This window comes from Trichophyton verrucosum (genome assembly GCF_000151505.1).
Source record: "Trichophyton verrucosum HKI 0517 chromosome Unknown contig00124_1.f1.exp, whole genome shotgun sequence".
In the NCBI taxonomy this organism is placed as follows: Eukaryota; Fungi; Ascomycota; class Eurotiomycetes; order Onygenales; family Arthrodermataceae; genus Trichophyton; species Trichophyton verrucosum.
Genome location: NW_003315552.1, coordinates 24,758 through 49,228, shown reverse-complemented (window position 1 = coordinate 49,228; position 24,471 = coordinate 24,758). Strand labels below are relative to the sequence as shown.

The window sequence follows — 24,471 nt, the reverse complement described above, 5'->3', positions numbered from 1 at the left end:
GATAGGGTAGGCTTCCTTGGGGATGGTCATATGATCTATGACTAATATATTATTTAATCAACATTATATAAGCTTATCTCTCTCCCTTTTGGGACTAGCGCCATCAGTCTTATCTCCGGGCCCACTTTTGCGGAAGTAAGATGATCCGGAAGCCTGATAAGAGATGGGCCAATCAGAGAGCTCGGGCGGGTCGGCTCATTGTTTGAACCCCGCCAAGTCCGAGCGTCTTTTTGATAGAGAAAAGAGAAAAAAAAAGGGACGAAGAGACAGAGAGAGAGAGACGGCGATGGGAGACGGCGATGGGAGAGTAGAATGCATGGCGGCTGAATGAAGGCTGTGATGGTCGAGGTTCAGGTGGGAGCAGTGGCAGGGTGAGACGGGGCGCTGCAGCACAGATATAACATCAAACAGGCAGAGGACCTGAGACGAGTGACGTAGCTGGAAAGCATCCTGTGGTTTTTCTTGTAAGCAAGTGGGCTCTCCTCTCATGCAGGGAGAGCCCCTGTGCATTCTGAGGACTCCAGAGCAGCGATCTTAGCACCAGCAGCGCATCCTCCACGGTGGGCGAGTAGCACAGCTGAATCCAATGGGTGAAGAACGACCAGAGCGACGCCGGATCAACGTCCGCAGAGTAGCATCGAGCATCCAAAACCACACAAAAACTAGATTAATTCTCACTTAACAACTAACGAGTAAGAGCAGCCAAAAAGAAAATAAAAGGCTACGCCTGCCGGCAAGTTGTGTGCCTAAAGTAAGTCCCGCTAAAAAAAAGTCACTCAACGCCCAACAAAAAAGCAACCAACTCGACTCTCGCATTAAAACACGACTTCAAGCGTCGTCGTCTCTCCGACCTGCGTCTGTCCTTGTTGCATCTCCAGCTCCCTGCACTGCTGCTCCCTTGGACTGCGCCACTGCCAGCGATCGATCTGTATAAAACCAGCCAGCGAGCCCTCCCGTCGCCATCGTGTTGTTTTACCGCCTCACACCGACACCTCCCAGCGCACACCTCACAACCTCCCGTCTCTGCCACTGCAACCACCAGCAACAACCAGCCATGGCGAACTCGTTAGACCATCTCTCCAACAGGATGAAGCTGGAGTGGCATTCTCAGCTGGATACGGAGTACAAGCCTGCCAATAACTACCGCCGCACCTCCATCATCTGCACTATTGGTGAGTGACACAGCTGCGCACAGAGCTAGAGAGCTATGTACCAAACAAAGGGACTAACATCTCTATTCAATTGCAGGTCCAAAGACAAACTCAGTTGAAAAGATTAACATGCTTCGTGAAGGTCTGCATTCTCTTTCTCTGGGGCTGTAGATAGATATTGTTCTCCTAATTGCTCGCTGTCTATAGCTGGTCTCAATGTTGTCCGCATGAACTTCTCCCATGGAACTCACGAGGTAGGAACTTGCTTTCATTATCATCTTAACCGGTTATTCTTTTCAGCTAACCTTCCTTTGATCTGCCTGTGTAGTACCACAAATCTGTCATTGATAACGCCAGAGAAGCTGAACGCCTCCAAGCCGGCCGCCCACTCGCAATCGCCCTCGATACCGTACGTTAGCTCAACCACATACACACACACACACTCACTCACATATGGAATTAGACCTGCTGCTTGCAGCAAGCAACAGGTCTTATAAAGATGGATTTGAGCTGACATCCCTGTAGAAAGGACCTGAGATCCGTACTGGCAACACTCCCGGTGACAAGGATATTCCAATCAAGGAGGGAACAGAATTGAACATTACAACCGATGATAAATATGCCACCTGCAGTGATGACAAGAACATGTTTGTTTCCCGACATCTAGTTGCTTTTCTTCTCCCTTCCCAAGCTAACCGCGGTATGCTCAGGTACGTCGACTACAAGAACATCACCAAAGTCATCTCCAAGGGTAAGCTGGTATACGTAGACGACGGTGTCCTCTCCTTCGAAGTTCTCGATATCGTCGACGACAAGACCCTGCGCGTCAAGTGTCTGAACAATGGCAACATCTCATCCAAAAAGGGTGTCAACCTTCCCGGAACAGACGTCGATCTCCCTGCCCTGTCTGAAAAGGACAAGCAGGATCTCAAGTTCGGTGTCGAAAACGGCGTAGATATGATCTTCGCCTCCTTTATCCGTCACGGAAGTGACATCAGGGACATCCGGGCTGTCCTGGGTGAGGCCGGAAAGGAGATCCAGATCATTGCCAAGATCGAAAACCAGCAAGGAATGAACAACTTTGACGAGATTCTGCAAGAGACCGACGGCGTCATGGTTGCTCGTGGTGATCTCGGCATCGAAATCCCCGCCGCAAAGGTCTTTATCGCCCAGAAGATGATGATTGCCAAGTGCAATATCAAGGGCAAGCCAGTCATTTGCGCCACTCAGATGCTCGAGTCCATGACCTATAACCCACGTCCAACCCGTGCAGAGGTATCTGATGTCGCCAATGCTGTGCTTGACGGCGCAGACTGCGTCATGTTGTCCGGTGAGACTGCCAAGGGTAACTACCCCAAGGAAGCGGTGGTGATGATGCACGAGACCTGTCTTCTCGCTGAAGTTGCGATCCCATACGTCAGCGTATTCGACGAGCTGCGCAACCTTGCCCCTAGACCAGCGGATACTCTAGAATCTATCGCCATGGCAGCTGTTTCCGCCAGTTTGGAACTAAACGCCAGTGCCATCTTGGTCCTCACCACTTCGTAAGTAGTTGAACACTCCTTGTTCCTGCTCTGCAGGGTATAAACTGACATACAACGTTCCTTTCATGTAGCGGAAACACTGCTCGTCTGCTATCCAAGTACCGTCCAGTCTGCCCAATCATCATGGTCACTCGCAACCCAAGAGCCGCACGAGTAAGTTTACCTATTAGTTAGCAATTGACGTCAACGTGCACTCACTAACTGTTCCGCACACACAGTACTCCCATCTATACCGTGGCGTCTACCCCTTCATCTTCAACGAGCCCAAGCCCGACTATAACGTCACCGAGTGGCAGAAGAACGTCGATCTCCGTCTCAAATGGGGTATTGCTCAAGCCATTGAGCTCAAGATCATTTCCAAAGGCACTTCAGTCGTCTGTGTTCAAGGCTGGCGTGGCGGCCAGGGACACACCAACACCATCCGTGTCGTCCCCGCTGAACCAGACCACCTCGGCCTCGTTTAAACGATGGACTTCTGACCAAAAATAAAATAAAAATAAAAACAGACACAAAAAACAAAAAAACAATAAAAAAATTGGCGAGAGAGAAAAGAGAGAGACAGGATATAGGGTAAATAGTTCTCTTTCTGGACGAGTATTTGGTTCTCATTTCTTGTTTTCGTTGCATGGGAGATAATAAATGCTGGGATTGAATGTTTATGTTCCCCCCCCCCCTTTTTTTTTCATGAGCTATATGACCCGTCATCGTCCCCTTTTGAGCTTTGTTGAATAAATGTGCATCTTCACGATAGCAATTTAATCCAGACTCGGGAGTAAACCCCACGCAGAAATATTGTAAACGAGAAAAAAAAAAATAAGTGAAGGCTAGGGGAGAAAAAGGGCGTTGAAGGCGTACCTACCATCGGGTAGTTTCGGGCTAGGCGGCCGACGGGTTCGCGAGCCGAGGTCGGTTTTTTTACTCCACGCGCAACGACGTCAGTCAGTCCACCCTACGTCACTTGCTCGACTTGCTTCAACTGTGCAAACTGTGAAGGGAGCGAAGATGATAATAGTGACCAGAACCAAAAATATGTTTTTACTACATATAATATAGAGAAGAGTGAAGATAACTGGCTTGATGATTTACAGGAGCCACAAAACTTTCAGGAAAAAATAAAAAAAAATAAAAATAAAAAAATAGGGTAAGAAATATGAGTAAAAGAGTATAGTAGTATAACAACAAACCGGCCCAAATCGGCCAAAAGGTAGGTATCAAGCGGGGTAGCCATCACAGGCAAGATGAATGAGTAATGGGGGTTGGGGGGACGAGGGAGGTGACGAGGTAAGTGGTTGGTGAGGTGGTGTGATGGTATGGATTTCCATAGGCGGGGGGAGATAGGTCGGTTAGGTAGGTAGGGAGTTAAGAAGGAAGAGAGGTAGAATGCAACGGCTAAACGGAAGTTTCACAAGAAAGCAAGATATCCAACTATTAGCCCGAGAGATGAAATTCCAATTTGAGTAGTATATGGTTTTATGCGAGTGTGTAAATGGTTCTAGGGGTGTGGTGGGTTCGCGAGGTCTAAATGGTTAATGGGGGAGGAGGGTGTAATGTTCATGAACCGGTATAGTGTGTGCCGACTACGCTTCAATTGCTGTAGGCTCAACATTCTTTGCTGGAATTTGCTCCGGCTCAGATTCCACTGGATTTGGTTGGTCTTTCTTTGATTCTTCGGACTTTGGTTCCTGTGGCTCGGTCTCTTCTGGCTTGGGCTCCTCTGGCTCGGTTTTCACGGCTTCAGTCTCCTTTGACTGTGGCTCTGTAGAAGTAGTATTCTCGGTCTTAACCTCGTCCTGAGCTTCAGGTTGAGGCTCTGCCTGAGGTTCCTTTGGCTTAGCTTCTTCCTGCTTGGCCTCTGTTTGAACCTCTGCTGGCTTCTCCTCCACTACCTCTGCTGCTTTCGCAGCTTCAGGTTCGGTCTCTTCCACTACAGGCAGAGAGTGAACTTCAACCTCATCTTCAGCAAGAGCAGGGGCGGGAGAATCTTTCTCGTCCTTCACTGGTTCCACAGGCTTTTCTTCTTTCACAGGTACCGGCTCAGCAGCAGCAGGTTTCGGTGGCGCCACTTCAGGTGCAGCAGAAGGTCGTACAGACGATTTAGTCGACTTGGTTCTCGCAGGACTTCCGGTGTGAGCTGCTGCCGTCGTTGTCGTATTCGTCTTTTCTGCAGTTGGTTTCTTGGTAGTGTGTGCCTTGTTGGCAGCAAGTCTGGGGGGACTAGCAATATCGAGCTTCTCCTGCCTCTTACTCGCTGAGCTCGCAGTTGGCCGTATTAGCCTTGCCAGGGAAGAGTCATCGACGGGTCTGGAGCTGGGGACGCTGGCGCGAGAAGTCGGCCTGTCATGGGCGGACGAAGAATGTTGCGGTGCAAGGGAGGCACGGGAACCTTGTTTGCGAACCGTGGTTGTGGTTGTGGTGGTAGTGGCGGACGGAGCAGAAGGTTTGGATGAACCTGTGGTTCGAGGGGCGGAAGAACGTAAGCTTGATGGTTTGCGGCTCAGGGCTTGAGCTTTGGTAGTGTTGGCAGGAACGCTGGTCCGGCTGGATGGACGTGATGGTGACGAGTTGGGTGCTTTTGCTGTGGATGCCGCTGTGGGAGCGAGCATGGAGCCATGAGCGCGGGTTGGACGAGTAGGAGACTTGGGGTCGCCGTTCTTGTGAGTTGAAGCAGCGGGTTTGAGTTTGGCAGCGGCGTTGTTGTTGTTGTTGGTGGTGCTGGTGGTGCTGGTAGTGTGAGTTTTGCCTGCTGGTTCTTGTAGGACTTTGTTGAGCTTCTTGGTTGCGCTTATAGTTTGGGACTGTGCGGTTTCCTTTGCCGTTGTACCTGGCACAGCAGGAGATTTGGCAGACTTGGGAGCAGAGGATGGCTTGGAACCTGCCACTGACTGCCGTGGTGTAGCTTTGGACTTGCTGTCTGCAGAGCTAGAGCTGTTGGCCAGACGTGAGCCAGTCTTGGATGTAGCGCTAGCAGTGGTAGGAGTAGCTGTTTTCGTCTTTCCATTCGGCTTGTCGTCTGTCTTATTCGCCTGTTTGCCGGTCTGTCGACTCTTTGCCGGGCTCGGAGGTGCACTGGTGTCTTCAAAGGGCGATCCCTTCAGGATAGCACCCAGGCCGGCCTTGGACTTGCCGTCAACAGCAGCAGCAGTAGTCTTGTCCAGCTCCACGTTTGACACAATCGGATCAGAGATCTTTCGAGGCGAGACAACCCCGTCCAGGCTGTTCTGCTGTTGCTGCTGCTGCTGGGGGGTGCCCCATTTCCTCGGTGAGGTACTGTCCACCGGGGTGCGGGTGGTGTTTCTATCGATTGGGCTGCCCATCTCGTCTGTCACGCTTCGCGGGGGCGCACCAAAGGACTCTCCAGCTTCGCCTACTCTCTTGAGGCCGAGTATAGGGGAACCCGAGGTGCCTGGTATGTTGCGTTCGACGGCGACGAAGCTAGCGCGGACCTTGGACAGCGGCCTGCCAGCGGCGGAGTGGTCTGACCCGGCAGGAGAGCGGCCTCGAGACGGCGGAGAAGTCGATATGTTGCTGACGTTGTTGTTTTCGAACTTCGCCAAAAGGCCACGAACGCCCGTAGGAGCCGACATGGCGAAGAGAGCAGAAGAAAGAGAGAGAGAGAGAGGGAGAGGGAGGGAGCAGAGAGCGAGCGAGCGAGAGAGAGACGAGAGAGGTTCAAGGATATCAGATGTGACCTGAACCTCTACCCCCTTTTTTCCTCCCTCCCTTGCTGTCTTTCTTTTCTTCTCTTCCTTCGTTCCTGGGGGTTCGAGAAAGCTGTGTCGGTCTCGGTCCCGTATTTTAACCCTGTAAAGCTCGATACCTGTTCACCCAGGGCGGACAGACAGTATATTTATTTTATATGGTGATTCTAGAATAATATCCAGATGCAAGCAGGAAGCGTGTCGGGCGAGCGAGCGGGCTGCTGTGTGGAGGAGGATGATTTCACGCCGTTCTAAAAGGGACGCTGCAGGTGGCCACGGCAACCGGGGGAAATTAGCATGAAACAAAGCACGAGAGGGCCGGCGACCGTTTCTCTTCTCATGCGATCATCAAACTGGGCCGTTCAAGGGCCGCGCTGACAAGGGTGGTGGTAAGGGAGACGCAGGAGACAGAGGAGCAAGCAGCAGCAGCAGCAAGAGTTACATACTACTTACATACTCCGTCGTTAGGGGCCCAAAGGGAGGTCTTTTTTTTTTCAGGGTGGAGGAAGCTAGACAGGGCACTATTGAAAGTCTGTAATGACGATGAGATGCAGACAGAAACCACGGCAACGGACAGTCAGTGCGAGGGCCAGGCCAGACAGAGAAGACGAAAAAGCTGACGGATCCAACGGGGGATGCGAGTGAAACGGCCGTCGTCGTCGTTGTTGCTGTTATTGTTTACTATCAGTCAGTCGGTGTTGGTTAGCTCTTGTTTGGCTGCCTACGAGAGAGACGGGGATGAGACGAGACGCCCAGCAGCGAAGAAACCCCGTATATAAAACGGTCCAACTGTAACTAACAGCTGAGGTGTCTCTGGTCTGGCCGCTGGTTAGGCTGCTGTCTCTGCGCTCCTTTGGCTGCTACCCAAGCAATAACAGGCTGTGATATAGCCAACTCTACAGCTAGCTATGGAGCACAGCTAGTTATACGACTGGAGCTCCCTGGGCTGGCCGGCCGGGTCTCTCTCGCAGTGCCCGTCTTGCTCTGCATCTCGCAGGCGGCCCGGTATCATATTTACCTGTCGACTCTGCCCTTACACAGGGTCGCTGCCAGCCACGAAACAGGGGAAAAGACGGCCTTGTTTGATCATAAAATACTGCTCCAGCTCATCTCGTCGCCGTCGCCGTCGCCGTCGCCCTTCGTATAACCTCGTTACTGTAAACAAACAGACAGTCATGGCTTGCTTCAGCCCTTCGTCTCGTCTCGTCTCCCCCCACCGGTTCATCCTCGTCCGCTTCGGTCCTCACCACTATCCCTTTATCGTGCGGCTTTATCTTCTTCATGGCAGGTTCTTTAGTCTTCTTCGCCTTTTGCTTCTTCGGTTTGGCTGCTTTTATTTTATTTTATTTTAATTTTTTTTTTCATCTGACAATGGACATGCTGACTCAGCAGGCTCTCCAGCGGAAAAAAAAAGTAAAATAAAAAAAATAAAAAATAAAAAACCTCCAAGATGAGTCGAAGAAAGTCGAAGCCAAAGCAGCGACAGCGCACGCAAGATGGCTGCCAGAACACTCAGGATAGGTCAATTGATTCCTAAAGCTGCCTGTACTACCTGACAAGATGCTAACGCTGCCGTAGGACTCATTCCGGGCGACGGGATCGGTAGGGAGGTTATCCCGGTACGTTGAAGCAGCTCTCCTGCAGCTTGTGAAGAAGAGAAATACAACCCCCCGCCAGAGCTCCATTGACCAAGGATCTGTTCTGCAATAGGCCGGTCGACGCATTCTCGAAGCTCTTCCAGCGTCGTTGGGCTTAAAGTTCTCCTTTGTCGACCTCGATGCGGGCTATGACACCTTTCTGCGCACCAAGACTGCCCTGCCAGACAAGACGGTCGAGACCCTGAAGAAGGAATGTGACGGTGCTCTGTTTGGAGCTGTCAGGTAGGCCCAGCTCTGTCCTGTAACTATCGGCCAGCATGGAATTTGAGATAAGTGGGCTAAAATGACCGCCCTAGCTCTCCATCAACCAAGGTCGCAGGATACTCATCCCCCATCGTCGCCCTTCGCAAGAAGCTAGACCTCTATGCGAACGTACGCCCAGTCAAGACCACGGCCGGCGCCAACGCCTCTGTCAGACCAATTGACCTCGTCATTGTCCGTGAGAACACCGAGGACCTCTATGTCAAGGAAGAGAAGACCTACGACACCCCCAACGGCAAGGTAGCAGAGGCCATCAAGCGCATCTCTGAAAACGCCTCGTTCCGCATCGGCACCATGGCGGGCGAGATTGCTCTCAGACGACAGAAGATCCGTCAGGCTCAGTCTGCCAATACCACCACTGCCAGTCCCATGGTCACCATCACGCACAAGAGTAACGTCCTCAGCCAGAGTGACGGCTTGTTCCGCGAGTCATGCCGCAAGGCCCTGGCCAACGAAAAATTCAGCGGCGTCAACGTCGAGGAACAAATCGTCGACTCAATGGTGTACAAGCTCTTTAGACAACCCTCATACTACGATGTCATTGTTGCTCCCAACCTGTACGGAGATATTCTGTCGGACGGTGCTGCCGCCCTCGTTGGAAGTCTAGGTCTGGTTCCTAGCGCCAATGTCGGTGATGGGTTTGCTATTGGTGAACCATGCCATGGCAGTGCTCCCGACATTGAGGGCAAGGGTATTGCCAACCCCATTGCCACCATTCGAAGCACAGCTTTGATGTTGGAGTTCTTGGGCGAAGGTGCGGCTGCTGCTAAGATTTATGCGGCTGTCGACGCCAATTTGGATGAGGGCAAGCTCCTTTCCCCTGACCTTGGTGGCAAGGCCACTACTGCCGAGGTTCTGGAAGATGTCCTCAAGAAACTCTAGGTCTTTTTCCTACTATAGAGATTTACCTATCACTTCTACAAGCTCTGATCTTGTACACTTAGACAGATGGTTCATACCAAGTTAAAAAAAAAAAAAAGAAAAAGAAAAAGAAACCTTTCCTGCCAAATGACTCCTCTATATACCCCCCTCGCTAACCTCTATGCAAACCATCACGTTACAAGTAGGTCTAGTCAACCTCTGCCTCTGCCTCACCTGGCGCACTTTCATCCTTTACTGGTTCTACCTCTGCCCCATTTTGCATCAGAAGCGTAAATAGCACCACGAAGTAGATGTCCCCAGTAGTCTTGTTCTTCAAGATATACCGCAACTCATGGTTCTTTTCGTCAATATACTTAGTAACCGGGACCGGGAAGCCAGGGATACGGATCGTGAAATCTGTCTCTCGTTAGATTCGACATAATCCGTTCAATTGGGGGTGGGGGTATATCATACCGCTGAATCCAATGTAAGGGTTTCCAAAGTCCGCTTTATATATCCTTCCCGGCTCAAACTCAAAGTCCTTCCTCTTCTGCTCGTCCAGGAAAAACTTCTGTCTCTGGCCATTGTCTTCGGGTATCTGCAGTTCCTCACGAACTGCCTGCCCACTACCTTCACCCCCTTCTTCAACAACAGCCTCATGTATTTCCGCCTCCGAGTTCCCCGTTTCATCCTCCTTACCGCAAACCCGGAAATAGTTCCAACTCGACAGACACGGCCCATAGATATAAGGTTTATCCGCGTATATGTCCCCTTCTAACCCCGGATCAACCCACCACTTGATAAATTTAAACGCATAGCTTGATCCTGGCGGGAGCCTGTCGCGTATAGGGCGGTCCAGATCATTCCCAAGCACCAGGTCGTTTCCGGTTAGTCCCTTTTTCGGCACAAATGATATAGCAAGAGAGTACTGGTCGTTTACGCGAGTTGGGTGTGAAAAGTGGGCATGTGTTTTTGGCGAGGAGTCCGGAAGACCTGATTCAAAAAGAAGATATCATTAGTGGTTATTCCTGAGAGAAATCCCCGTGGATTCAAGAAACATTAGGCAAGGACGGTACCACTGTAGTCTTGTATACGAAGACAAAGGTTCACCTTTGCATGCTCTGTCTCGATACATAGGTTGGTATCAGTGTTCACATGGACGAGTGAGTGCGTTGATGTGTCGTATGTCGGCCCAGCAGTGATCTGAAGCTTGTATCGAGGACCTGGATCCCCGGATGTCATTTTCTAAAGCTCAGCAGCCCTCCAAGGCGTTTGTAGTTGTCGATTATCTGGGCTGCAGGCTGGCTCTAGACCTGTTGTGTTTGGGCACGCGACCCAACAGACTTCGGTGAACGGTATAAAATCGACCGGCTAACGGCGAGGACCGGATAGAAGGCTGTTCAATGATAACTTGTAGGCCTTGAGTACACTTATTTTTCAACAAGGCAAGTTCTGTCTGATGCTGGATGTGCGTGCTTTTTTTAATGCTTGCTTCAACCACTTTTTTTTTCTGCCGAAATGACGTACCTCGGGTTTTAGACGCTTGTTTGAAGGCGGTCAGCAGTTGGCTTGGCAGGCTGGATCTATAAAAAGAACAGCCTTTTGACTATCAATCAAATTTAACGGCTTTTTCACGGTTTAAAGGTATTGTTATTTGAAGCGATCGGTAGTGATTATAGGAAAATATTAAGTAAATTCTATTAGGAAACTCATAGTATAGGTACAGGGCTGTGATTTCTCTAAAAAAGAAAGACCTGGTTCGATACGCTGGCTATGACAAATGAAATATTCAAAACGAGAGGTAGATGTGAAAATGTGACGAAAGTAAATATGTATCCCTTATGCTCGCGGAGAGATCGGTGATATAATAGGAAATGCCGTTGTAGGCTTGCATGCACTCGAAGGGAGTGCTTCGGACTCGGACCACACATCTTCTTCAACCACCATGTTGACCCCGGAATCTGGACACCGCCTGCGTTTCTTCCCCTTCCCAATCTCTACATTTTTGAATCTGCTCACGGTCTCTGGTGTGATGGGCTCGCTTCCGAAACCATTAAAGGAGTGTCGTAGGCCAGCCATGGTGTCGCTACAGGTGCTTGGTCGACCAGCATCCTTGGCCAGTAGCTGGATCCCGTTTTGCCATTCAACAATGGCCTTCATGGCTTCGCGCTGTTTCTGCTGGGTCTGTCGGATTGCATTCCAGGATATACGTTCCATGTTCCTCTGCCGTTTCTCTAACTGTGCCTTTTCAGACTGCAAAGTTGCGTTTTCGGCCTTGGTTTCGTTGAGCGAGGTCGAGATGGCGGACAGACGAAGGTTGAGGTTTCCAACTTCCTTCTGATGCTCGACAGACTGTTCTTTGGCAGCCATCTCCAGGGCAGAAATCACTTCTTCCTTCTCAGTTTCAAGAAGCTTTATCTTCTTGTTAAGCTCCAAGACCTTCAAATCGCTTTGATGAAGGGACGCCTCGATGGATGCAGTCGTTTCCTTCTCTCTCTTAAGGCGGCCTTCGAGCTCAAATATTCTTGCCTTGGAGAGATTGCCTGCATCCCTCATTCGGTTATTCAACATTGTCAGTTTCTCTGCTTTCTTCTCTGAAGCAGCCACCTCGTCTTCTAGTTCTGAATTCAGCCTCTCAAGCATGAGTAAGTCCTCCCTATACTTGCTTAACGCATCTTGCAGCCGGATCTTGTCTGTTTCTTGCTCTTTCATGTCTCTTTCCATATTCTGTAGCTTCATGCGCATGTTAAGCGTATCCTCCGCGATCGATTCCGCATATTTCCCTAATTTGTTTTTCTCTTTTGTCTCTTGCTCCAATCGGAATAGAGTGGCATCGAACTGCTTTCTTAGCGCTCTTTCGCGATCCTCGCCACTTTTAATTTGATCTTTGGCCTGTGTTAATCCGCGTACCAAACGGTGGATTCGATCAACTAAAGCATCAATAATAGCTTTCCAGTTGGATAGGCTTGCGTTTGCTGTTTCTCCTGGAACCAGTCTTTCGAGCTCCACTCTTGCATGTCGGAAATGCGCTTCGATACTGGCAATAATTTCCGCCGCACTTTCTCCATCAAAGCCATGACCGGAGAGCTCACTTTGAAGATCTTTCACATTTTGAACTGCCTCAGCTGCCCTGACAGTGGCATCTTGCAGTGTTGCAATGACCTGCTTTGCCAGGTCAGGTGGGGGTAAAGCGCTGTGTTCTTCTCCAGATTCATTATCCTGGGTAACGGCATTGGGCCGTCCTGAGATCCTTTGCCATTCCTCAAAAAGGTACAGCTGATCTCTGTTTTTGTCATTAAGTTCACTAGTAAGCTGTTCAATCTGGGCTAACGTATTTGGATCGGATAAAGTTGTTGACGAGACCGCACGCCCAAACGTTGATATTGGAGTACTGCTAGCCATGGGCGTCCATAGAGGGCTGTTTGGTGCGCTAAAATCCTCATCCATTGTGTCGTCATCCATTATTGCCGCAGAATCTCCGCTCGTATTCGGGCAGGGAGTCAATAAGGATTCTTCTATGGGATGCGAGTGTTGCCTTTCACTCCTTTCTGGGGTCTTGCAAACGCTCTCCTCTGTGGTAGAGTGTTGGCAGTCTATCTCCATCCTTTGGTTTCTTAACGACTCGACCTCCATCTGCAGTTGCCTCATCTGCTCGTCCTTTTGCCTCTGGAGCCTCTTCTCTTCTTTCCGTCTTCGGTCAATCTCATTCATTGCTTCACTAAAGCCGAGGCGTTGTATCCGCCTCCTGGATCGCGGATCAAGGATATCATGAAAACGTAGATACCGGAATATGTTTGAGTCAGGGGTGGACATTGCCATCTCTGCCTGTGTCTGTCGAAGTTGGGAATAAATGGCAGGATCAGAGTGCCGCAGACGCGAGTCTCGCCGTTTTCTACCACTTCGTGATGTATGAACAGCGACATCTCCAGTTTGACTTGCGAGAAGTGTAGTCCGCGACACGAGTGGCGTTAGTCCAGTCGATGGATTGTTTTGCTCCGGGGTATTATCTTGGTCAATGTGGCAACCAGGATCAGAGAACCGAACCCGCTTCCTCGAACGCCGAGGGGTCCGGGCTTTGCGCGGCGTACACGGCGCTTCATCAAGAGAGCAACATGCTGCTGGCTCTTGGACCACGGAGGCCGACCCTTCTCCGGCTTCAGCGGGAGCTTCGGCTTCAGAAACCTGGGTCTCAACTGGCGGATCGCCAGCTCTGCTTCGTAGTCCAGGGCGCATCGGGAACAACCACCGCCTATACGTCTGGAGAGCCTGTAGTCTGCTGGCTAACCAATCCGGTGGTGCTAGGGATTCTATCAGCGACTTCTTGTTCATAATTCACAAATCCTCGCGGTTCGTTAGACCAGGGAGGCCACGCAGTGGTGTTGATGTACAGCAAGCATCTTCACCAAAAACGCCACCATTCACGGACCCTTTTAAAAGATCGCGAACAATGAAGCGAGACTTTCATCCCATACAAAGAAAAGTAAACAATAATTGCCTTACCTGGGGGTTGAAGAGCCGGCAAAAGTGTACCCGTGTCAAGGTTCGAAGTATGTGTTGGTATATATACTGATATGTGATGCAAAAGTCCTCTGCCGAGTCGAGCAAAAACAGTACCTAGTTAAATAAGCGCGTCTGAGAGGAACCGATGGAGTAGCTAACACAAAATAAACTACCCCAAACCCCAGGAGTGAGACACGCAGCTTATTTATACATGCAGCGAAGCCTCCGGACTGCTGTATGTGATCTTGTTATTATTTTATTGATTATTGCCAAAACATAACACATCGCTCGCTCGCTAACCAGTTAGCTCGTTGCCTAAAGCAGGGATTGGCTGGTCGACATGCAAATCAAAACATCAACAAACACCAATTCTTGGCAACGGCGTCGCGTCTGGCGTTAGTTAAGTGGGAAAATAATAATAACACAGATAGACGCGCTACACCGTTCAGGCGGTTTGTGTAACCGCAGGAGTAAATAAACAAACCTGAGATATGGAAGAGTGCCAGGGCCTTGTTCGGCATGCCTTTTTTTCTTTTCTTTTTTTTTTTTTCTTTTCTTCTTAGTTAACTATCTAATTAGTTTACTCGCGACTCGCGGGCATGATAGGCGCAAAGCTCCGGCAGTTACGTCGTTTTGGGCGTGTTTTCTTCATGCAAGGACGGAGTCGTCTAATGATAGTTATCGCTGCTAGGGTTTACAGCATAAAATATATTAATAATACCAATGTTTGCAAAAAAGGATGTTTCTTGGACAGTGGTAGGTTCCCACTGTGAGATCTTGTCTTTTATTATTTATTATGCTATCTAAATTCCCAAACAACAAACCACTTCTTTCTTCAATCTCCCCCTAGAAAAATGCGCTCTTGTCTTCGATCTTTCCATGGAACAAGGCACTCCTGTGTTCAGTCTTCTCCTGACATTTATCGGCCGTTGACATCGAAGCGGAAGAAGAGGCAATCGTCGAAGTTCTGGTGGCCTCCCTTAGCAGTCATCCAGGACCATTCGCACCAATCGATCAGATCGAGGAAGATACCGCCGCAGTTGTCGCCAACGTAACGGTCGTGGTTGCACTTGTTGGTAACCCAGTACTCGATCTTAACGGTAGGCAGCCACTTGACATGGTAGAGCGAGGTGTTGCGGAAGTTCTTGAACTTGTGCATGTTGCAGAATTCCTGGCTGCCCCAGTAGCAATCTCCACGGTTGGAGATTGCGCCGCCACAGTAGCAGTATTTGTTCTCATACCACTGGTCGCAGTTCCCCTTGGAGCCGAATCCACGCTTTTCGAGGCCGGTGGTGGCATTTCCGGGGTTGTTCTTGAAAAGGGCCACTATAACAGAGTCATTAGCTTCAAGAAGGGACAATTCGAGCCACTGTCTCGGTGGAACGGGTGATAGGTAACTTACAGTCCTTATCGGAAATATCAACGAAGTCAGCAGTGATAGTGTAGGGCTCGCCATGCTCAGTGACACCTTTGCCAACAACGGTTCCAGTGATAGGCTCGAGTGCCTTTTCGGGAGTGGCAGGGATAGCGGAAGAGATACCGCTAAGGGCAAAGGTAATTGAGAGGAGGTTAAGAAGCTTCATGATGGCTGAAGGCGAGCAAAGATGGTGAGAATAGGTAAGCTGGACTGTTCTCTGAGGTTGTTCTGCTTGTGTATTTGTGACTGACAACTAGAGGAAGTCCACTGTTTTTATAGTCGAGCAGATGATGGGATAGCAGCACTTTGTTCATCAGGAGAGCATGTAGTCCGTAGCATTCTCTTCGAAGGATTATCTCTGAAGGATTTGCTATGAAGGATTTTCTTGGGAAGAATTTTCCGGGAGGGCGTTAGGTAGCATCGTGGCATGTTGTAGAGATCAAGATAGCCCAATCAACAGACTCACTGTCTACGGTCCCTCAACAGAAGTCTGGGCAGCTTCTCCATCGAAATCTTCGGCGGATAGCCGCCCAGGATCTGGCCTGGTACTGTGCATAAGCGCCTCGTCTAGCGCATCTATTTACAGGGGTCAGTTTTGGGCCGTACTCCATACATACGGACCCTTTCTCCTGGAACCATCAGCAACACGCTGCTGGAAGCGCTGGTCTTGTGTGCTTGGTTCAGCTTGAATGCCTTATGCACTATGTGTTACCTATTACTAGTTACCACCTTACTAAGTGTTCTTCACTGTGTACAATATAGTGAGGCACTTTGATAGCAAGATGGCTTTCGCGCCGAACTTTAGCTATATATAGTGTTAAACTCTATCGTTAGTAAGAGAATTGGCATCCTACAGACCCTCATCAGGGAACGAGCCAACGAGTTACTTATGAACTCGCATTTGGGTGGGTATCTCTGGGTGCGCTGCTCGGAATTCCGTGGGATGCGAATTTCCTCAAGAGCTGTAGTTGCATCTAAACTCGAGCCTGGGCAGAGGATTCAACTAAATTGAGGGAGTGAATGGCTCGTGGTAAAGATGGGGTGGGGACTGAAGGCTTCAGGGCCTCTGCACGCTGCTTAAGCCACTAAGGCAGCCGAGCGGGGGATTAATAGGGTATATCACAGACTGAGATGCCTCGAAATAAACTGATGTCCTATTTAAAGTTGACGAAGGATTTCGACGAAGGATTAAACGTGTGAACGACCGGGCGGGTCCTTCAGCATTAGCCAAGTCGGGTTAGTGCGAGTTAGCTCCCACGTGGTAACCTAGAGTTAATCAGCCGGTGTGGGGCCTTTTCCACCAGTAGCAGCGAAGGATAACCGGATAACCAGCCTTAGGGGTTGTCGATTTCTCACTCCGTATCTAACCAGGTCAAGATCCTCAGCAAGGTTGATGCTTGACTCGTGCTTTGCCCTTCTAGAACGCAAGAGCCACATCGAAGCTAAAGTGACCGCCGAGGGAACATCCTTCGGTTGATTGCCGGCCCAGCATGACCTATAATCAGGTGGCTGCCTTTACCACCCTGCGACCTTTACCAGCACTCGTGACTATACCATGGTTATCCGGGTCATAGTTGCCATCACTATCATCTACGATCGAATCCTCACACATCAGCCGATACGATAGTTTCTCACGTCTATGAGCAAGGCTAATGTCGCCGTCATTTTGGATGAAGGAGGATGCCTTAGTGTATCTCCGGGCCATTCAAAATGACCTCGTCACCTTTGCAGGATGCCCCGGCAGTCTTGGGAGCACAGAATCCTGTAGTTTTATTATGGCCTGATTACTTCCAGAATCATTCCATGGAATCACCCGGGACAGTCCGCGCATGAGCATGACATTTCCTGTTTTGAGGAAGAGACAAGTGGGCTCACGGATGCCAGTACTTGATTATCCAGGGGTTGCGACTATGCAGATTTGCGCAGGCTCAAGTTTTGGCATACCTACGCCATAGATACTGCTGCAGAATACGTAAAATAAGTCCTCTCTTTCACACTAACTGCATCTAGGACGATGAGGCCCAAGGGTGATCGGAAGTCCCTCATTGTATTTACAATAATGCATAGGTTTGATGACACTTGCTAACAGCTCATCCAGCATCCCCACTCATCAAGAGTGACAAGTAGATGCAAATAATCCACTCCTCTGGGTCTTAGGGGACCCTGGAAAGTGGAGACTATGCTGGCGCTCTATATTGCGGAGATATTAGAGCCAGTGGTTGAGGCTGCAGATAACTCCCTGCTGTACTACCTCTGCGGTAACAGCGACAGGGACTGGAATACCTGCTTCAATACCCGCTCTGACAATCATGGAGTATTCTGCATCTATGGGTCGACCTCTATCCTCACATCAAGAGCTCCTTCGGACGGACAAAGACAGCCAAATATGTCATTTATAGTTTTGTCTTGTTGTGAAGGGGTTTCCAAGCTCTGATCCAGCAGAGCACAGCTTCAGGGGTAATTACTTGTTCCCAGTCAGGGGAAAAAGATAACGCCACGACTGAAGCTTATTATCCTCTTCCGGCCCCAGCCGGCTCGTTTAGAGAGTAAACTCGACGAGTATCAGAGGACTTAGCTAGATACCTTTAACACGAAAATCTCGTATAATGTCGATTGATATAGCTGCCGAATCGGTATTCGAGCAGAATCCTTCCCAGGAGACAGTCACCCAGGTCCAGCAGACCTTGCTAGCTGGTAGCAATGGGGCCTTTCTATGGGTCAGGCTCGTGTCAGCAAAGTAGAAAATGGAGCAAAATCGATGAAATTCCCCGTCATATTCCTAAAGGACCTGCTGGGAACCTATCAGCGGCTTCTCTGGTAGGTCGTCGACAAAGAAGGATTTTGTCTCCCTTTTTCAATAGTCGTTCTGCCTTCTGACCCTCATACTGGGGGGAACTGGCGGTGACCATAGGGATCACAGCAGCTATTACCAGTTTAGCAAGGCATGTTAAGTCATAAACGGGTCAAATCTGGTGGGTTGCTCCTGAAGGTTGAAGGAGTGCTCATCAGCCTCGGCAATGGAGTTCCTTCAGAGTGATCAAATTAACATCAAGGGGATCAAGATGTTCCACCTGGGCTAGTAAGTCCACGAAATTGTCGTGGAAATATGTTTAGCACACGTCAAACGTGCATGCGCAAATTCTCGGAATATTCACGATCCCTTCTTATCTTATGCCAGCCGGTACTTGGCCGGTGCATCTCCTCTATACCATGTATGTGCCATTCTGGCAAATTCGAGAGAAATAGCGCAGGATCTACTTAAGCAGAGAGCGCACGGGGACAAACTGCTAGCTACTTTAGGAGTTTTATTGCTGAGAGATCTTACGGATCCGATAGACGGGTGGGTGAAAGATCTGCTTGGGCTTCCTCACGCGCTTCAAGTATTTGTCCTGGTTTGTTGACCTAGTCACGAAAAGGCTGGGTCTTTATCTCCGCTTCCCATCCGGGAGCTGATGCCCGATTATCTCGAGTACGTGACGTTGAGCAGGTGGGACAGTCAGGTCGTACCAGGAGCTTATCTAGGAGAACAAAACGGATGAGCTGCCGGATGGTCAAAGCTGTACCATATGTTCTTTCTGAACTCGTGGTCGCCAGTAACCAGAAGAAGTTGAAGACGATGGGCGACTTGTGGACGCAGATCTTACGGAAGGTCTAAAAATTACCAGATGCTGCTGGCCACCATAGCCTCCACGGGTATGGGAAAGAAGCTGGCTGACGTCTAACATGGCTGGGAAGAAGATGGCACTACAACAGCAGTGGTTGTAGACTGGCCGCTACCGCCTGCGACAGGAACGTGCTGAAATTCTTCCTTCTCGCCATCAAAGAGGCCCTGAAAAATTTTAGTGGCAGCGTTCGTGTTTGAAATCTGGCGAAACGATTTCGGACAATTGTGCTCGTGACGGGCCACTTCTTCATGACCACCAAATAGGAGGGCATGGATAATTGGGTAACGCTCCCGGATCGTCGCGTAGCTCTTCAAAGGATAAATCAGAACCAGCTATGAAGTCGAGCTGTTCAGTATGCGAGTCAGAGGTATGCCAATAAGCTATCGTTTATCAGCGAGAATGGAAACCCTGACAGAATACATCTTCTCCTGATCAGTAACTTCCAGCTTGCGCGGCGGGCAATGGTGAACGGAGAGGAGCACTTTCTCGATATCCTCGTTAGCATGCTTGATTCTGTGCTAGAAAGATGCCGCCGCTGATGGTTGGTCGGCCGACATAGCGAAGGAGCTTCCGAGCATGCAGCAGCAGCAGTCATGCAGGCCCCCTGTAGAGAGCCTGATCATCGAGAAGCAGCATGGCGTGACGTTACCCAACAATGCTCCGCGACGGTGAGTGGAAGCATTGAAACATCCCATAAATACGGAGTACCCTTGGTCCAAGTATCCCTCGCAACTTACATGCCACTTCTCTCTAGCGTTTGGGATTTGAGGTTGAAAAAAGCTTCACCCGAAAAGCGTCTGATCTCCACCATATAAAGTTTCTTTGATAGAGCCTCAGGCCTTGGCATTCTAGCAAACGAATAGATCCTAAATTAGTCTATATTTTACTAGTCACGGAGTACAGTCTCTTACAAGAAATATTTGGTAAATAAAGCCTATGCCTACCTAAAACATCCAAGAATAATATTCTTATAATTGAGATTTATCTCAACGTTGAAGATTCTGGGCGGAGCCGGGTCCACGGAACTACCGCCAACTGCCGGGAAAATAGCGCTTGACGTATATAGCATCGTCGATAATCCCGATAATATGCCGCTTGCGATTTTTGGCTTTATACTAACACCGTTGGGGCTGGGTGATCTGGCTATGATCAGCAAGGCGACCGCAATCACGCGCGGCTTGAGTGACGCGGACCTGGCCAAACTGTGAACAAGTGTGACAGGGAAGTTGGGAAACGTCCAGAAAGCGACATAGAGTTGTCGCAAGGCATACACTGAATCGTTTTGTTTTATTTCCACTAAATAGTCGTGGCAGACAATAAATATGCATTGGCATGACCAATACCTGAAGAAGTAGTCATTATAATTAGGCGTAGTAGTCGGCATCTGGGGTGGATGTGTGTATAGCAAAAAGCATTCTCTTTTCTCAGAGCAAGTCATTTAAAATGGGTTAATGTTTCTGCGTGAAGCTTGGTGAAGTAGCTCGCTAGCGGGTATCTGGTAGATCCAGTGGATTTAACTAGTAGGTAGAGTGAAAACCTGGCTGCTAAGAATCAGCAGATCCGATAAATCAAGCTAGCTAATGATCACTTCGGATGAGATTCAGTGGGTTCATATAGAAGATTCATTAGCCGAAACATCGAATCTGGCCTTGTTACATATACTACTCCAGCTGGCTCGAGAACGCAACCACCACAACTCCTCACGTGGGTGTCCGCGCGAATTCACTGTCACAGGCTGGATGGGTATCTGGAGGGCTGGTATGGCCTACGAGGCGAGAACGTTCAAACGGAGGGAGATGGAGGTCCTTTCATGGATTTGGTGTTCTGGTGGGTTCGAAAGTGGAAAGGCCAGTTCTGGCCTGAGCGACAACGAGAGTGAGATAACAAAAAATTTCGTTCTACTAGAATGTGAAGCCCATACTATTCATTCTCCCCCCAACCTGCGGCGGCTTGCGAGGCTTTATTAGTACCACTCCAGCTTCATCGATAGGGACATCGCCGGAATTTAAGCCTGCATCAAGAGTCCCCAACTCGCCAGGGATCCTCACATAGTCTCTCAAAAACACCTTTAACGATGTATTGGGATCCTTCCACGAAGTGGATCGCTCTGGTATCGCGGCCGATCTAGTCTTCTTGGTGCTGGATGTATTTCTGTGTGAGGGGAGTGACGGTGCAGGTGATCTCTTCGGACGAGATGGCTTGGCCTTAGATGGCATGTTTGGTTCTTTTGGCTTAGGGAGCGAGGCAGTTGGGCCTTTCGCAAGAAGAGATGAAGACCCTGAAGACTTTTGATAGGTGTTGTTGGTAGAGACACCATCTGTGTCCATTTCGTGGCTTAGACGAATGGGCCGGTGTAAACTACCGCGTACAGAATGGAATACATCTTCGTCTTCACTCTCTTTGGCCTCATCCTCTTTAAAAGGAGTTGCCTTCCTTTTCCACGATTTATTGACGGATACACGACAATAGGGCTCGTCCCCAAGCTCAACACTAGCCCTATCGTGCGACGAAGCCTCCAAATTAACCTTGGTTGTTTCTGAGTCGCTGCCCTCGCTCTCCCAGTCTTGAATCCCATGTTTGCATGGCGATTCTGGAATGGTCCGTTTTAAGGTAGAAGTACACTGTAGCTCAGGGGTTGCTTCTTTCCGGGGCCCATCTCCTAGCTCACTAGCACAGTCGCTCTCACCTTCAGCCTCGGTGACCACTGCTTGAAGATTCTTAACTGTCAGATTTCGCCTCTTGTACAATGGAAATTTGGCGTGTTTTTCGAAGTAATCTTCGTACGTATTTGGTTTCTTGTGCCGCTGGTCGCACCTTTGCAAATAGTTTTGGTATTCCAACACTTCACGAGCAACAAAATCATCCCACAGTATTGACCTTTTCAGTAAACCGTTTCTGAGGAATTGCAGCCTGCAGCATGCCCTCCTGAATACTTCCAGGCTACCGGTGTAGGTTTTGTATGCTTGTTGGAATTTATAGTATATTTCTTCGGTTTGAGAAGAGAATTTGACCTTGTCGAACGTTCTACCACCCCAGTGGCTAGGGACAGCCGCACTTGAACTTCTATCTACTTCTGCTATCCTCGGAACTTTTCTTGGATATGGTGGGAGTGAAGGCGATCCAGCTTTGCGCTTATGTTGTTGATTGGTATTATCAAGCAGTGGTACAGAGGCAGAGGCCTTGGTTGACGGAAGGATGAGCGCATTATGGTCGGCATTCTCCAGCGATGACCTGGGGACCTGCAATATACTTGTAGAGCCATTAACGTTCCCTGAGCCGGCACTCCATTCCCCAGAGGTCTGGGAAGTAACAACCAATGGATCATTGTTTGTGCTAGAATTTTGGGTAACAAGATCATGCTTTGTTGACTCGCAGCTAGGCGCAGGCTGTACTTTTAGTTGCTGTGATAGCATGGTCCCGGACAATCTAGTAACATCTTCATTATTATCCATCCCTGTATCACAGTTTTGTGTCGAGGTATACAAATCCCGGGGAATGGAAAGTTCTATTTCAGAATCTGGACAACTTTTGTCATCGAATACTTCTTCAGCTTTCGTAGCAAAACCTGGTACATTTGTAGGCGGGGGGTGGTTAGGGGCATCAGTAGAATCGGTGGGATTAGCGACTGATGTACGCTTATTGGAGGGGGTTGCGGACGAATTTACGCTTCTCCTTGGTGGGCTGCTGTCGAGAGGTACAAGGGGAACTGGAGATGTTGGGGGCCAATCTTCTGATCCTATTTCATCATCAGGGGCCGGGCTGCCAGTGGAGGACGCTCCTTCTCCTAGAGTTGGGCTTCTTCGTAGGCTGGTTCCTATAGAACTCGTTTCTTTTTTATGACTCTCGCTCCACTCCTGCAGGAGTTCAAGAGGAACGAAATTCTGGGGAGTTTTCTTCCCAGGGTCCGGGGGTATCCAAGAGTCCTCACACTCGATCAAATTCAGCTGGGATTCAGGTATTATCACATCACGTCGTCGTATTTTGTTCCAGCTGCTAAAAAAGCCCCTATTACTAACTTGCTTGATTACTTCTGAGTCGTCTGGGCGGAATAAATTGTTCGAATGTCGAGACCTAGAGGAATGTCTGGGACAAGTCGCCGAAGTGGTCCTTTCTTCAAGTGATGATATAACTTCGTGTTGGTCAGTTTGAGATGGAATTGGGTGCGCCTTCTGTGTGGCTTTGCCAACGCTGTTGGAGTATGATTGTCTGCGTGGGGAAGAAGTTATAGAAGACGAGTCTGTGGCTACAGGTAATGGCGTAGTTTGACCAGCCTGCTTGTCATCATTTTTGGTTGAATGCTCTACTGTAGGTGAGCTCCGCGGCCTGTTCTTAGGGATCGTGCTCTTCGGTGGTAAAGCCTGCTGTGGCTCTTGGGCATTTGATAACTGAACTGCCACAGAATCCTTATTTTCCTGAGCTCTGGATGTTTGCGATATAATTACAGGTGGTTGGGTATGCCATCCGTTTTCCCGTGTTGAATTATCATGATGACCTGTAGGTTTTGAGTTTCCTCCGTTATTAGGAGTAGGAGCATCGGCCTGTGATTTTGGGCGCCCAGATTCATCATTCCGTGGGCTCGGCACCGTCGGCCCCAGGATATGTATTTTGCGGAACCATTTATCCTTCAGCTCAATAACAGCCTTACACTGAACAATGTGTCCCGGATTTCCAAATACCCCCTCTTTTTCACACCCTTCAAGTTTAATTTCATCAATATAAAGAGATATTTCTGGAGGGAACTTGTTTGATTTTGCAATAACGATTTCACACTGCTTAATTCGTAGAAGACACGGTGTCACGTTTGATCGACTATACGAGTTATTGTTCCAGTTGAAATTCTGACAAACACGCTCAGAGAATCTGGCAGAAATGAACGTATGGCTATCGGAAAGAATAGCTTGCGGAGTGGGTGCTTCCGGTAGCCACTATTGGGGTAACAACTGATTAGCAACTGATACAGCTCATTAGCTAAAGGGGAAGTAAGTACCTCTAGTAGCTGGGCATATTTAGGGCGCGTAACAGGTATGCGAAAGTTTTTTCCATCGTCAACAGTCGTTTTAAGCTCCCTGGGCCTGAGATTCGGATCATTTTTGTCGGCACTCTGGCTTATAGCAGTTGCTACCAGCGGTTCGATCCAGTTCTTCAGCAGTTCCATCCTGGTTTAGTATATCCAAACTCAGAGAATCCGAATCAGGACTCATTTTGTCTGTGAGCTCGGCAGAAGGTAGAAAATCTCGTCTGTCGTTCGCATTCTCCCTATCTCACTTTGGCCGTTTTGTTGTCGCGCTTCGCGGAGGTAACTAAATAAAGGCTGGTGCGGCTAACTAACACAGCCGCCGGATGAGGGTCAAGTGATATTACATAATACTTTTACGAGGTTTTGATTGGTTTCCACTGGCGCCGGCATCCAGGCTGTGACGTTTTATGTCGATATCAAGGAGAAGCATCAGACATCCATTACCTTTTTTCCATTATTCACAAGCGTCAGGTACCAACACAACTACACTTCGGGCCACAGAGATTGCCATCCTTGTCCTTTCTTTTGATACAGTGTCTATTACCTTTTGGAAGCACCGGCTATATGCCGCCTTGACCGACAAATACAACAACCAGGCAGCATGATCAACGTCACAACAACTCCCCGAGATATCTGGTAACGGCTATAGTCGGTCCATTTATTCGAATGAAGAGTTTGCGGCAACGGAGTTAAAGGATA

General features: G+C 49.2%; 7 protein-coding genes across 7 annotated transcripts; 2 read left to right on the top strand and 5 right to left on the bottom strand.

Moving 5' to 3' along the window:
• Positions 1 to 1,087: 1,087 nt before the first annotated feature.
• TRV_01665 (uncharacterized protein) lies at positions 1,088 to 3,159 on the top strand (the record flags this gene model as incomplete). Its single annotated transcript, XM_003024120.1, has 6 exons — positions 1,088 to 1,172; positions 1,359 to 1,405; positions 1,480 to 1,560; positions 1,677 to 2,695; positions 2,767 to 2,848; positions 2,914 to 3,159. The coding sequence occupies 6 exons, from the start codon at positions 1,088 to 1,090 to the stop codon at positions 3,157 to 3,159; spliced, it is 1,560 nt and encodes a 519-aa protein (XP_003024166.1).
• A 1,113-nt stretch (positions 3,160 to 4,272) lies between these two features.
• TRV_01664 (uncharacterized protein) lies at positions 4,273 to 7,618 on the bottom strand (the record flags this gene model as incomplete). Its single annotated transcript, XM_003024119.1, has 5 exons — positions 4,273 to 6,496; positions 6,536 to 6,656; positions 6,847 to 6,925; positions 7,119 to 7,236; positions 7,431 to 7,618. 5 exons carry the CDS (start codon positions 7,616 to 7,618, stop codon positions 4,273 to 4,275), a joined length of 2,730 nt encoding a protein of 909 aa, XP_003024165.1.
• Positions 7,619 to 7,889: 271 nt separating this feature from the next.
• On the top strand, positions 7,890 to 9,194 carry TRV_01663 (uncharacterized protein; the record flags this gene model as incomplete). The annotated part of the gene is made up of 3 exons (XM_003024118.1): positions 7,890 to 7,938; positions 8,135 to 8,273; positions 8,348 to 9,194. The coding sequence occupies 3 exons, from the start codon at positions 7,890 to 7,892 to the stop codon at positions 9,192 to 9,194; spliced, it is 1,035 nt and encodes a 344-aa protein (XP_003024164.1).
• Positions 9,195 to 9,381: 187 nt separating this feature from the next.
• Positions 9,382 to 10,415, bottom strand: TRV_01662 (uncharacterized protein; the record flags this gene model as incomplete). Its single annotated transcript, XM_003024117.1, has 3 exons — positions 9,382 to 9,590; positions 9,648 to 10,101; positions 10,284 to 10,415. The coding sequence occupies 3 exons, from the start codon at positions 10,413 to 10,415 to the stop codon at positions 9,382 to 9,384; spliced, it is 795 nt and encodes a 264-aa protein (XP_003024163.1).
• A 597-nt stretch (positions 10,416 to 11,012) lies between these two features.
• On the bottom strand, positions 11,013 to 13,502 carry TRV_01661 (uncharacterized protein; the record flags this gene model as incomplete). Its single annotated transcript, XM_003024116.1, has 1 exon — positions 11,013 to 13,502. The coding sequence occupies one exon, from the start codon at positions 13,500 to 13,502 to the stop codon at positions 11,013 to 11,015; it is 2,490 nt and encodes an 829-aa protein (XP_003024162.1).
• Positions 13,503 to 14,592: 1,090 nt separating this feature from the next.
• On the bottom strand, positions 14,593 to 15,256 carry TRV_01660 (uncharacterized protein; the record flags this gene model as incomplete). Its single annotated transcript, XM_003024115.1, has 2 exons — positions 14,593 to 14,999; positions 15,076 to 15,256. 2 exons carry the CDS (start codon positions 15,254 to 15,256, stop codon positions 14,593 to 14,595), a joined length of 588 nt encoding a protein of 195 aa, XP_003024161.1.
• Positions 15,257 to 20,656: 5,400 nt separating this feature from the next.
• Positions 20,657 to 23,910, bottom strand: TRV_01659 (uncharacterized protein; the record flags this gene model as incomplete). The annotated part of the gene is made up of 2 exons (XM_003024114.1): positions 20,657 to 23,680; positions 23,743 to 23,910. The coding sequence occupies 2 exons, from the start codon at positions 23,908 to 23,910 to the stop codon at positions 20,657 to 20,659; spliced, it is 3,192 nt and encodes a 1,063-aa protein (XP_003024160.1).
• Positions 23,911 to 24,471: the final 561 nt, after the last annotated feature.